The sequence below is a fragment of the Coenobita brevimanus genome, chromosome 8, assembly GCF_032717465.1.
Source record: "Coenobita brevimanus isolate Jiangsu-jjx chromosome 8, ASM3271746v2, whole genome shotgun sequence".
Classification (NCBI taxonomy): Eukaryota; Metazoa; Arthropoda; class Malacostraca; order Decapoda; family Coenobitidae; genus Coenobita; species Coenobita brevimanus.
Window position 1 is genome coordinate 32,346,505 of NC_136961.1, and position 13,250 is coordinate 32,359,754.

A 13,250-nucleotide genomic window follows, 5' to 3' on the forward strand; every position below is an offset into this window, starting at 1 on the left:
CGGATGGGCACAACACTTCAGTACATTTCTGAATCGAAGAAACCTTGTGGAGCACAGTATCTTTCATAACATCCTAAATGTCCTCAAGTGGCAGATCTTGATGTCCCACCTACTCTTGCAGCAACTGTTCAGGCCATCCAGTTCCTAAAAAATTACAAAAGCTCTGGCCCTGATAGCATACCATCAGAACTAATAAATAAGGGTGGCCAGTTGATCCACCAGTGCCTCCATGATCTTATACTGACTTCCTTGAACCAAGAATGAATTCCATCTGAATGGCTTATTTCCGATACAAGAAGAAAAGGGACGCTCATACTGTGACATCGGAGGTATCTCTCTTCGTGAATGATAGCAAAGTTCTAGGCAAGATACCGTTATCGAGACTGACAAAACATCTGACATAGTCAACACTTCCTGAAAAAACAATGTGGATTTAGAGAAGACTGACGCACCTGTGATATATCTGCTGCCTGACGATACCACGAACAAAACTGTGACTTGTATATTGCATTCATCGATTTTGCAAAATCATTTGATGCTGTAAACAGAGAGCTTTTATTGAATGCTCTTTCGTAATTAGTTCCAGACACATTTCTTACCATCCTGAAGAGCTGGAATGACAATATGAATGCTCGTGTATCCAAGGTGGGAGCAAATCCGAACCCTTCAGCATGGCGTGGGAGTAAAGCAAAGGATGTGCCTTGGCTCCTGTCATTTTCATTATATATCTCACTGCAGTCACCCTTTAAAGTTACCAACAAATGAACCCTGATGGTGGAATAAAAATCCAGTTCCATCTAAACTGTAACTTATTCAATCTCAGGCATCTTCAAATACATAGACCAAAGTGGCTCATTTCCTAGAGCTAGAATACACTGATGACTCTGCTGTCCTTGCATTTACCCTAGAATCCCTACAACTGAGTCTTACCATTGTCACCAACATAAGCCATGAAAAGAGACTCCGAGTAAAAATCAACAGAACAGAAATAATATCTCAGAGAAACAATCCAGGAGAGCCTCTTGCATATCCGATAAATAGCGACAATGTAAAACAAGTGGGGAATTTTACTGGCCTTGGAAGTGTGCTCACAGATAAACATAACATTCATGCAGAAGTTCTTGTAATAATCAGCCACGCCTCAGCCTCATTTAGATGTCTCAGATCCAGAGTCTTTGAAAACACCAACTTGAGAATCGAGACGAGGGTATCTGTATATACGTCTATATGCCTCTCCACTCTCTTATAAGATGCTGAATCTTGGACTACCTACCGATATCACATCAAACAAGTTGAGTCGTTTCCCATACGATGCTTACAGTGCATCGAAGGACTTACATGGGAGGATAAAATCCTTCACTCACAATTTCTTCAGCAGGCGAAGTCAACCACCATAGAAACCATGCCAACTAAAATGCAGCTGAGATGGGTTGGACACGTGTTACACATGTCTAAGCACAGCCTTCCCCACCAGGTTCTATATGGCCAACTCCTTGCAGCACACCGCACTCCAGTTGGAGCGAAGAAAAGATATATTGATCATATAAGTACAATTCTGAAGAAATGCAACATCATACCACAAGATCTTGAAGCCAATCCCTCTGACAGAGAACAGTGGTGAGCCCTCTGCAGCAAAGGAGCCATTCATCTCGAAGAAGCTCGGAACCTGGCCAGAGAAGATTGTAATAACCAAGGTATACCCTTCCAAAAAAGTATCAGCCCCTTAGGGTACGATGGTTGTGAAAATGAGCAAGTTCTACAGACACACATGAATCTTTAAATCTAATGCCTCAAAACATATACCATTCAGTATGTGATTTTTTTTTTTTTTTTTGAAGGGGGTGCAATTTCGAGTTCTAATCATCCCGAAGATAAAACTTTCACATATAATCACAGAATGCCATATATTACAATGTTTCGTCCATGTTTCAGAATGATACGTGCCGTTAGAGGGCCGATTCTTTATTCTGGGAGGGTGTACAACCAAAACAGAGTTCTTCCAGCAAACCCGGACTTGAAATGACGAGTGTTTGGCAAAGTTTGTGGATCCCGAATTGGTCTGTAAAGTCACACACGCTGTCACCACAGACAGTGAAAAATACTTTATCATTGGGTATAGTAGTCGTCGTTTTCTGTAGCAGAAGGACAGCTCTAAGTGTGTGTGTGTGTGTGTGTGTGTGTGTGTGTGTGTGTGTGTGTGTGTGTTTTAGGTGTCCGACTCTGGGCATAGGCCTATCACAGCCTGCTATTAAGGCCCAGCAATCCTCCTACATACCATACACCTCTACATGTCACCACTTCGGCGCTAACATGCTAGGGCTGTCTCATACAGGACTGGTGTATTGGTATTAGCGGGGGTATTTTTACGACATGTTGGCGGGTCTTCTGGTTGATCAGTAAAGCCTGATTTAATGAAATTCAAATCCTTAAACTGTTCCCTGCCCCAGCCGGGATTCGAACCTGGGTCCGTTAGGACTGCAGGCCACCTCTCTACCGATTGTGTGTGTGTGTGTGTGTGTGTGTGTGTGTGTGTGTGTGTGTGTGTGTGTGTTTGCAAGACAGGCAGACAGACAGAGAGACGGAGCGAGTTTAAATTAGGCAGTACAGGAAAAACTGCTCATCATGTAAGTCTGATTTCCCTTTAGATATGTTTTAAGATACTGATCTTAAATCCCTGTAAAAAGTGTGTATATATATTCATATATTAATCTTCCAGGACCTTTCTCTGATGTCTGTACTACTCTAAAAACAAGTTAATAGGTAATAATATTTAATTCCTGCACTTTGTAACTGTGCATATGACATTACCAGAAAAAAAAATGTATAGGACTATAAGAAGACCTCCGTTAGTGACACGGCTGAATGCAGTCTTTATTTTACGTACCCATAAGTTACTGAGTGAGAGGACGGCGTTGACAGTGATGACCCTAGGAGTGTTGAGGCAAGAGGTGGTGTTGGGCAGAGAATACCGCAGCCATTTTTCAAACAAACCAAACTCCACGACACCCTCAGCCCTGTCCAACAATTTAGCATCGTCAGCATTCAGCATCATTATAATCATCATCATCATCAATGATTATTATTAAATTTATTACCGACATCCTCTCCATCGTAATCAGCAACATCATAATCAACATTGTCATTTCAAATTCTTGATTAAGATGATGTAAAGTGAATTTTATTTTTACTACTGTCGGACGATTATATGCTGCTCAAAATATCATCTTGGTGTAAACTTCCAACATTTCTGGAGGGGTAGTTGAACAATAACAGTAGAATAATTAAGCTAAAATGTTTACCTTCTCACGTTGTCTCTTACGTGTTCTCTCTGGCTGTGCATATAGAGAGGCACCATACCATTTATTACACACGCAGTGTGCAGTTCTCTGCTCCTGACTTGCCATATCAATGAACTGCTTTGGTAAATGCCTGACTATTGATCGAATGATAGAACCCAGAAATGGAGTGATTACCCTTGCTGATTTCACCCTCTAAACATAGAAAAAACGTTCGTGTAAACTTATGAGCATAATATCCGATATGTAATTGTTAAAATTGATGGAAGTTAGCCCCGTGCTGACTCAGTGAATACAATACATTTTGCTATTTGCTTTCTCTGCCCTAGCATAGCTTAATAACATTCATCAATTAACAATCACATTGATAATTAAGTTAATGAAAAATGAAGTATTTATATAAAAAAAAATGTAAACAATGAGTAAACTATACTAAACATGTTTTGAAGCTTGGTGTGCCACCAGCTGCAAAGTTCTCTACCTACCTGGTACCTGCACATGGTGGCAGTTCACTGATATCATCTGTAACTTACACCAAGATACCTAGGTCAAATAATGTATAGGCTATGGCCTACAATAGCATGTTTTATTATTACCTGTCATTCTTTGACTTTTTATGTTCTTCCTTGATTATAAGTATACTAATATCTATAGGCCTATGCATCAGCATATTTAAATTCATATTTTGCATTGTTTTGATTATATAGATGATGACTAGGTGTCAGTTACTAGAATATTGCTTGCACTGTAGGTGTACGAGCAGTCTTTATGTGGATCACTACAGCCATGATGAGACGTAAATGTGACTGAGGAAGAAAATATCAGTCTGGTGCAGGCAAACAGATGCAAAGCACTGAAACTGAAAGTGACTGGAATTAGCTCTGTAAAATCACAAGTTGGCTTAAGAGTACGACAGTGACAGTTGGGTTATCTTCCACTGAAGATGATAACAACGAAGTCGAGAAGGAAAACAAAACTACAACTTCAGTACTTCCTATTATTGGCCCTGTTGCTGCTTCTAGAATTGCTGATTGCGAACTTAGCGCGATGAAGGCTCAAATTCTTCTTCAAAATGTGGTCCAAAAGAAGTCAGTGAAACGGCTGATAATTATGAAGAAGACATTGGCCCTTGGCCAGAACAACTAAATGAGGAGTTCAGAAACTATAGGATCGAGAAGGGTAGTGCAGGAAGTCGTAATGTAGAGAGTGACTACAATAATTCTTTTGTGCGTGAGGAAAATAAAACTCGTCACTGAACAAAAAAAAAAAAAAAAATGTTTAGCAGAAAACACACATTATCTGAAGAAGAAATCGACCTCAGCTGGCTTTGCTATTCTGAAGAGACCTGCCGTCTCTTCTGCTTTATGTGCCGCCTGATGTCACACATTATAAGTCGGTTTATGCTCATGTTACAAGTTTGGAAGCATGCTAGGGACTCAAGAAGGGCACAGCAATTCACATCAGCACAAAGAAGCAATATCTAGTTTGGCCAGTAGAAAATCTTTGTGACGGTGCGTTAACGCTGGGCTAGTTCGTCAGTACTAGTAAGAACGGCACTACTGGTACGAAGTGCTATGATTGTATTTGGATGTCCTTATGTTTCTATGTGAACGAGGTCTGTCCAATCGAGGTGATAGGTTCTGTGCATAATGGGACATTATATGGAAGTGATGGAGCTTCTTAGCAAATATGACACTTTCCTCGCGGCACATCTCTACAAACATGCCAGCCAAAGGAGTGGTCATGTAAACTACCTCACATCAACAGTATGTATCGGACTAATTAATGTGCTGGGTGGAAAAGTGATGTGTCCCATTGTAGCAGAAGTTTAGAGGGCCAAGTATTACTCAATATCAGTGGACTCTACTCATGACGTATTGCACATGGACCAGCTATGCCTAATTATCCGTTGCATATTGCCAGAGGGGCCAGTAGAGCATTTCTTGATGTTTGTTCCCATAGTGAATAATTCCGAAAAGAAAATCGCAGAAGTAGTGCAGGAATTTCTGCAAACGAACAAAATTCTGATCTCTGACTGTTGCGGTCAATCATTCAACAGTGCCAGCATCATGTCTGGAAAATGCTTCAACACACAGGTGCACACAAAAATTCACTGTGAATTTGCCGAGTTAATTCCTTGAATAGCTCATTTTCTGGACCACGTTGGGATGTGAGCTACTGAGTGTTGCACGGCTACTGTGACTATCTTTTGTGTAATTCAGCAGGTGTATGTTTATCTCATTGAAGTTAACCTATCTTTGACATAAAACACAGAGATGCTCTGAAACACATGCCAGTTGTCAAAAGCTTGTCAGATAACCGTGGTCGGCCCTAGCAGAAGCTGCAGAAGCAGTGAACAATGGGCATCAGCAGAATATCATGGTATGAGACAATTTAACAGTGGATGAACATCTAAATGCAGAGGCTGGATGTGAGACTTCTGCTATTTTGAAGGAACTCGAAAAAACTAGAGACGATGATTCTAATAGTAACATGGCAGAAAATTCTAAAGGGGTTCAGTGCGACAAGTCAGCAATTACGAAAGTCAAGCCTCGATCTAAAAACAGCAGTGAAACTACTCGAGTCACTGAAAGAGTTGGTACTGGATCTATAGGAACAGTTCAACGACTATGAACAGATTGCTATCGAAAAATGTAGTCATAGCGTATATGAAGATAATTGACAACATGTTCGAAGGAGGAAGCGACATCACGATGCATTAGACAGCATAGAGTTACCACCCAGAGGGTGATTAAGGACCACATCCTACATACCCATCACTGATCAGCTAACGTCAGTAGGAGATGGCCTTAAAGCTTATGAAACACTCCAGCAACAATTCGGTTTCTTGTCAGAGACAATGTCTGTGCACACAGACAAGCTTCTGGACTCCACTGCCGACCTGGTCATCTGCTATCCGAATGACCTGGAATAGAACCATCTCTGGTTTCGAAATTTATACATACCCAGGCATTTCTCAAGACGATGCAGACAGAAGACTGTGAAAAATTGATTGAAACGAGTATGTTTTCCACAATAACCTGCTGTGATGTGGTGACAGTATTTGCCAATGTGGAGATAGCTCTACGTATTTACCTGCCAAGGTCTGTGGCGAACTGCACTGGCGAAAGATCATTCTCAAAACTCAAAAAAAGACCAAGAACTCTCTGCATACTACCATTTGACAAAATCGATTGGGATCACTGGCCGTATTGATTGTAGAACAAGAACTGTTCAAAAGAGTCAGCACACGAGAAGTAATTGAGAACTTTGCGTGCTTCAAAGGGTGGCAAAAAAAATTTCAATGTGTATAATTATTCAGTCAAGTTTGTGATTATTTTTTCTATACCATTAATTCATCTCACAGCAGTGTAATATAAGAGGCTAATATTTATCAAAAATATGTTTTCAGAAATGAATGTTTTGTCACGCATAAACCGTTGTTTTGCCTTTTCCAAGCCAAGTTAGGTGCATTTATATGTCGATAATGACCGTAACAATGGCCCAATGTGCTAAGGCCCTGACGGGGCCCCATGTACTTCTAGGGCCCAGGGCCCCATAACATGTATATCTGGCCTAGGGTTAAGCTTTACTTCACTGTACAAAATAAAATTGTTACCCTCCAGATATAACAGGAAAGAGAAGTGTTATGAGGAACACACTGAGGTGGTTTGGCCATGTGGAGAGGATGGAGGGTCAAAGACTGACGAAGAGAGTGTATGTGAGTGAGGTGGAGGGGGAAAGAGGGAGGGGGAGGCCGAGGATTAGATGGAGAGATGGGGTGGAGAAGTATATGAGAGAGGGGGGTGTGAGTTGGGAGCAGGGGAGTGAAATGGCGGGGGACAGGGCGACTTGGGGGCGATTTGTTTGTGGCCACCCCAAACGGGATTGAGGCGTCTGGCAATAGATAGATAGATAGATAGAATCAGAAATGCAGGAAAACCATCATCAGAGAGCCATTAGAAATGGACCTGAGATCCAGCACAATATCAGCCGTGTCTTAAAATTTTCCTGATCCATCCCTCAAGCGGTACCATTTATACGTTATGTCTTTACCAGATTATGAACTTCATCAGTTCAGTAACATACTCTTCAGTTCATTTTTGCTACATCCAGGCTTTCTCTCTCTCTCTCTCTCTCTCTCTCTCTCTCTCTCTCTCCAGTTTAAGATAAATCATTCGTGTCTCGGGAGTTAAATGAGGCAACACGTTGTCGCCTACTTGAATTACTTAGCTCCCTAAAAAAAAAAGTGAATATTTCGGACACTCGTTGGTCGTATTGATTCAGTAACTCAAATGCCTCAGGGTTCTTGATTTCACACGAATGTGACTTGATCAAATGGAGGAGTTAAACCCATTTATGCCTATGAAATTTATGTTTATTAAGAAAAAAATGCACACAGATAAATCTGGGAAAGGTCCAAATCTAGTGGAAAGGGTTGCATATTTTATGTATACTTATTTTCGATATGTGGCATAACCACTGACCGCCAGATATCGGTCAGAACGGACAAAAAATTGGTAGTGCGGTGAAGCCGGGTTTCGTTAGAAACCACACTTGTTTTCCCGGGACAGTTTGAAGTGGCCGCCACTTTATCTCATCACCAAAAGCTCGAGGGAGACTTGCACCAGCTCACCCAATCATACCTCAGTCGTCCATGTGACTCTGCCTGGTGTAGGACAATCTTTCTTGTTCGATTTCGTTTCCGTCTCAAGTAGACTTTTGCCTCATCCACCCCTGCCAAGCCTCTTTCCAAGGACACTAGGAAAGGACTCAGTTTGTGCCATAGGGCGTTCCTTGGACATCACTGTGGCAGCTTTATCTAGTAATGGAGAAGTTGTCACACAGACAGCAAAGCCATAATCTACGCCGTTGCCAGACACACGAACACATCCTGTTTTCACGCAAAAATTAGTCCTCTTCCTCTCGTCATTACTCAGAAATGCAACGACCTAGAGACAAGGTGATACTTTCATTTTCAAGAAGAGTTGACGAGTAATATGGTCCTTAATTCATTTCCCTAACTGCTCTAGTTTCTGAGATATTAAGATTAGAAGCAAATCTACTATTTTTTTTTTCCATACCGAGGTGAGGTGCGAGCATATTTTTGCCTGGAGTCCATGGGTTAAACAGTAATTTTGCAAGGGACAGTTTTCTCCACGTTCATTATGATGTTTGCCAGTTGAAATAATGGCAGCTCTCATCACATGTCAGGGATGCGGGTCAGAATATCGCAACTTTTTCCGTATAACTGACAATGCCAAAAGGACAGGAATGGGTAATTAGCATTATAGATGGCCAAGGAGGTGTAACAAGGCCATTAGTTTATCTAACTTATTCTTAACTAGGACCCAAAGACCCAGGAAGCCATTCTTATATTTTTCTTCTGCTACAAGACGATTATATTCAGCTTGGGAGTGAATTATCGAAATGGAGAGGGTAGGTTTTGGCTCCCATCAACTTATTCAGTGAAAAGCATTTCCTAAGTTCAATAAATCGATATTTGGTAGTAATAATCAAGCAGATGTGTAGTTTCTTTCTGTGCATTCAGAGAAAACATGGAAACTACAAACTCAACCATATGATGTATATGCCACTTTCTTTGAAGTCCATGTGTGCACAAACTCCTATTTCTTATCATTTTTATATTTCGTAGGGGGTTGACTCCCCGAAGAATCACCGGAGGTTCAAGATTCCGATATATTGCATTACTGATGAGAGTCCATTGTACATCATGCACTAAGGTATCAAAGCCATATCAAAACTCCTTTCACTCTCCAAGAGAATGTTAGATTTAGTGAAGGGGGGACTGCCCCCCACCCCTAAAAATCATGGTTGGAGTAGTTTATATAGTAGACCATCGGATTAACCAGACGAACTAAATTGAGAAGTTTCATTCACTTGTTCAGACGTTTCTCCTATTTCAGACAGTGTTTATTTTGGGGATGGAGCTGATCCTCCAAGAATAACTGGGGATGATCACGCTCCTCAAGTATCACATTAACCCCTTAACCACGGGTCATCATTTTCGTGATGCTAAGGCACAATGGATCATACCGCGGGGCGTCACTTTTGTGATTCTGTGTTATTTTGAATTCTCCCGGGCTTACAAGTGGTGGCTTGTATCATCTATCAGTACTGTCAATGTCCAACACTAGTCAACACTCCAAATCTCATCTGTACTTCCACCCTTTGTTGACAATTTAACTATTTTTCTCCGTTCCTGGCTCCCCTCCATACCTTCCCTCCATTACCCTCTCCTCTCGCCTGCCCGGCCGCGCTGCACCGAGCAAATCTTCCCCTGAAATTTCCACTGATTTCATCCATTGAAATAAGCCCTATGCCCTATTCTTATGCAAAATAAAATATACCAAAAAGAAATTAGGTAAGTGATAGTGCTATATACCTGGAATTGGCTAATTATCACCTGACAACACCTCACGTGCACTCGTTCACTATTTTCCCTGAAATATGCTGTATAATCTATTCTCGTAATTAAAATATATATATGAAAGGAAGGGAGAAGCCTAAGTGATATTTACATTCACCTGGAACTATCTATTTTTTTATGTATTGTCGAGATTTCCTACCAATCATTTTTTTAGCATGTACTGCTAATGTCCTACAATAGTCAGCACTCCTTCTCTCATCTGTACTCCCATCCATTGTTGACAATTTAGCCATTTTTCCCTGTTCTTGACTCCCCTCCCTACCTCCCCTCCATTACCCTCTCTCCCCTCCCCACCTCACCTCCATTACCCTCTCCTCTTGCCTGCCCGGCCACGCTGCGCTAAAGCAAAGCTTCCCAGGAATTTTCCACTGATATCATCCATTGAATATGCCCTATGCCCTATTCTTATACAAAATAATATATACCAAAAAGAAAAAAGGTCAGTGATAGTGCTATACACCTGGAATTTGCTAATTATCACCTGACAACATCTCACATGCACTCGTTCGCTAATTTCCCCTTTGAAATATGCCGTATAATCTATTCTCGTAATAAAAATATATATAAGAAAGGAAGGGAGAAGCCTAAGTGATATTTACATTCACCTGGAACTACCAATTTTTTTATGTATTGTCGAGATTTCCTACCAGTCATTTCTTAGCATGTAAGTTAGCAGCTGTCACCCTGTTGTCATTGTCAACTCTTGCCTGCCCATATACGCCGCGTCATTCAGTTCCTTGTCATCCTCTGAGGTCAAACCATGTCGCACTCGTGCCCCGCCATTTCCGCCGCTTCTGCGCCCATTGCAAAAGGCCCTGTGATCTCAACTCCTAGAAAAACTCGTGGGGGAAGCAGTAAAAGACTAAGTGACTCAGCAGTGGAATGTGAACTTGCTGAATTATCAATGATAATGATGGATAGTGACTTTGATCTTTCGGGAGAATCGTGTGATCAGCCGGGGGAGGAAATCGTGACAGAAACTCCTAGTACGAGTGCTTCAGTGTCCCAAGTTATCCCTAGCTCCACAGGAAAGGAGCCCTTAGTGCAGCAAGGGAAGGAATTTGGGAAGGGGGTGAAAAGGCGGCGGGATAGCCCTAGAACAATGGCCTCGCGTGACCCAGCCCGCCATGAGTCCCGAGGTGAATCACCTCCCCGCTCCCCCAGCCCTTCATCATTAATTTCTTCCTCATCTTCAGCAGAATTTTCTCCTGAGTCTTCGTCGTCAGAGTCGCAACCAGCACCAACAGTGCAGGCAGGCCATAGGGGAAGAGGTAAATCCCTGACATATAAAAGTACAGTAGCAACTAGAGTAAGAGCTGCTAGTGCTACTTGGGAACCTAGGGTCAGTGCGAGTGACCTTGAAACAGCCCAGTCTGCCTCACAGCCATCCACCACTCTCGCCCACCCTACACCACCACAACAGGGAATCCTGGACGCCTTCGCATGGACGGAAGGGTCCGATTTTGTCCCTGAACATCTAAATTTTGACGAGAGTTCCTCAGGCATACAGCCTGCCTTCACTCTTGACGAGGATACTTAGTGTGTGGACTTCCTTTTGGCCTTCCTCGATGACGAAGTCATGCAGCACATATGTGATGAGACAAACAGGTACGAATCACAACGTCCTGCAAGTGGTGAAAGTGCAGCGAAGATGCAACAGTGGACCGTGCTGGGAGTGTAGGAGCTGTATGTGTTCTTCGCCCTCATGCTTCTCATGCCACATTCAAAGAAGCATGAGTTGGAAGAATACTGGTCCATGGACCCCATACTACCCTCACCCACCTTCAATAAGTACTTGGCCAGAGATCGCTTCCGGAACATCATGGGAAACCTGCACTTCACCAACAACAATACGCCTTCCCAAACCAACCCACTCTGGAAGATCCGGGAGATTCTGAGCAGAATGAAGGATAAGTTTATGTCATTCTTCCACCCCTTTCAGAAGGTTGTCATAGATGAATCCTTGGTTTTGTTCAGAGGACGTCTTAGGTTTGTATAGTACATTCCAAGCAAACGCCATAACTTTGGAATCAAGTTCTTTGTACTGTGCAACTGTAAGACGGGGTACATTCTTGACTTCGTCATCTATTCAGCCAGCACTGTCGATCTGGACAAAACACACACCCTTGGCTTCTCAGGCTGTGTAGTAAAAGTGCTGCTTGAAAGGTATTTTGGTGGGAATCATGTGCTGTATACAGACAACTATTATACAGGACCGAAACTTGCTAAATATCTTTCAGAGCACGGCATCGGCTCCTGTGGAGAGTAATCATGCCCACTTCCCCAAATTCCAAGAGGCAGGAAACTTGCAGCGAGGAGACGTGCACCTACGCAAGTCTGAGAAGATGCTGGCAATATGGTGGCATGACAAGAGGGTCGTGCACATGCTCACCACCGTACACAAGGGGGAAATGAAAGACAGTGGGAAGGTCGACCGTAGGACAGACGAACCTGTGAGGAAACCTGATGCTGTCATAGACTACAAAATCATCATGCGGCTGGTGGACAAGTCCGACATGATGATTGGAGAAATCGACTGCCTCAGGAAGAACACTAGGTGGTACAGGAAAGTTTTTCTGCATCTCGTAGACATGACGATGCTGAACGCCTTTATCCTGTACAAGATGAAGGTAAAGCCACCCAAGTCCTTCTCTTTGAGGTTTTTTCGCCAGGACTTGTGTTCAGCAGCTGCTTGCAAGATATTGTAGGGTGACAGCAGCAACTCCAAGGCGCCATGCAGTAAGACTTCCCGACAGACTTGAGCAGAGGGCGTACATGGATCGGCACAGACTGGTGCAAATGCCTGCCACAACCAAGAGGAAGCCTGCAATCCTCAGGTGCCAGGTGTGTACACATACCAGCCAATGCACACCTGAGCACAAACGCACCTCTTGGCAGTGCACTGAGTGCCAGTTTCCCCTCTGCGTTACCTGCTTCTTTGATTACCACAGCCTGAAGTAGTTCTAAAAGTGCAAGTGGAAAATGTAAATACTGTGTAAATAATGTGTAAATAGCAAGTGAAAGCAATGGATGAAAATATGATGGAACAGTGTAATATTGTTTTATATGTTACTGCAAATGACATTGCATTACATAGTTTAAGTAAAATAGAAGTCTAAATATTGAAAATACAATAGAAAATGTAAATAGAAATGTAAATAATTAGTAATATAAGAATATGAGTACAAATACTTGATGTTATGACAGTGATAGTGAAACCGTGGCTCTCTACGTATATTACGGAAAGAGAAATTGATTGCCTACAGTGACAATAAACTACTATTACTGAAGGAAACTTATCGATAAAGACTGAAGATATATATAAGCGTTATATAGTAATAGGAATATAAAGTGTGAGTGTTTTTTTTAATAATAAATAAAACACCAGCGGCAAACGAGCGCAAGTGGGAAGGTCATATGCTCTTGCAATTTTCATTGTTTTCACAGTGTTTTTTTTTTTTTTGGAGTATGGATTCCAAACTATTTGAAAATCATAGAATAGT

At 42.1% G+C, this 13,250-nt stretch overlaps 1 protein-coding gene across 1 annotated transcript in view; it reads right to left on the reverse strand.

Annotated features, from left to right (window-relative positions):
- Positions 1 to 1,477: 1,477 nt before the first annotated feature.
- Positions 1,478 to 13,250, reverse strand: part of LOC145407369 (glutamate receptor 2-like) — a gene marked incomplete at its 5' end in the record, with an annotated part of 166,280 nt that continues 154,507 nt past the window's right edge. Inside the window, 2 exons of the mRNA XM_080278319.1 lie at positions 1,478 to 1,666; positions 2,885 to 3,014. Of these exons, the coding sequence (XP_080134445.1) occupies positions 1,478 to 1,666; positions 2,885 to 3,014 (319 nt within the window). The remainder of the gene's footprint in view (positions 1,667 to 2,884; positions 3,015 to 13,250) is intronic.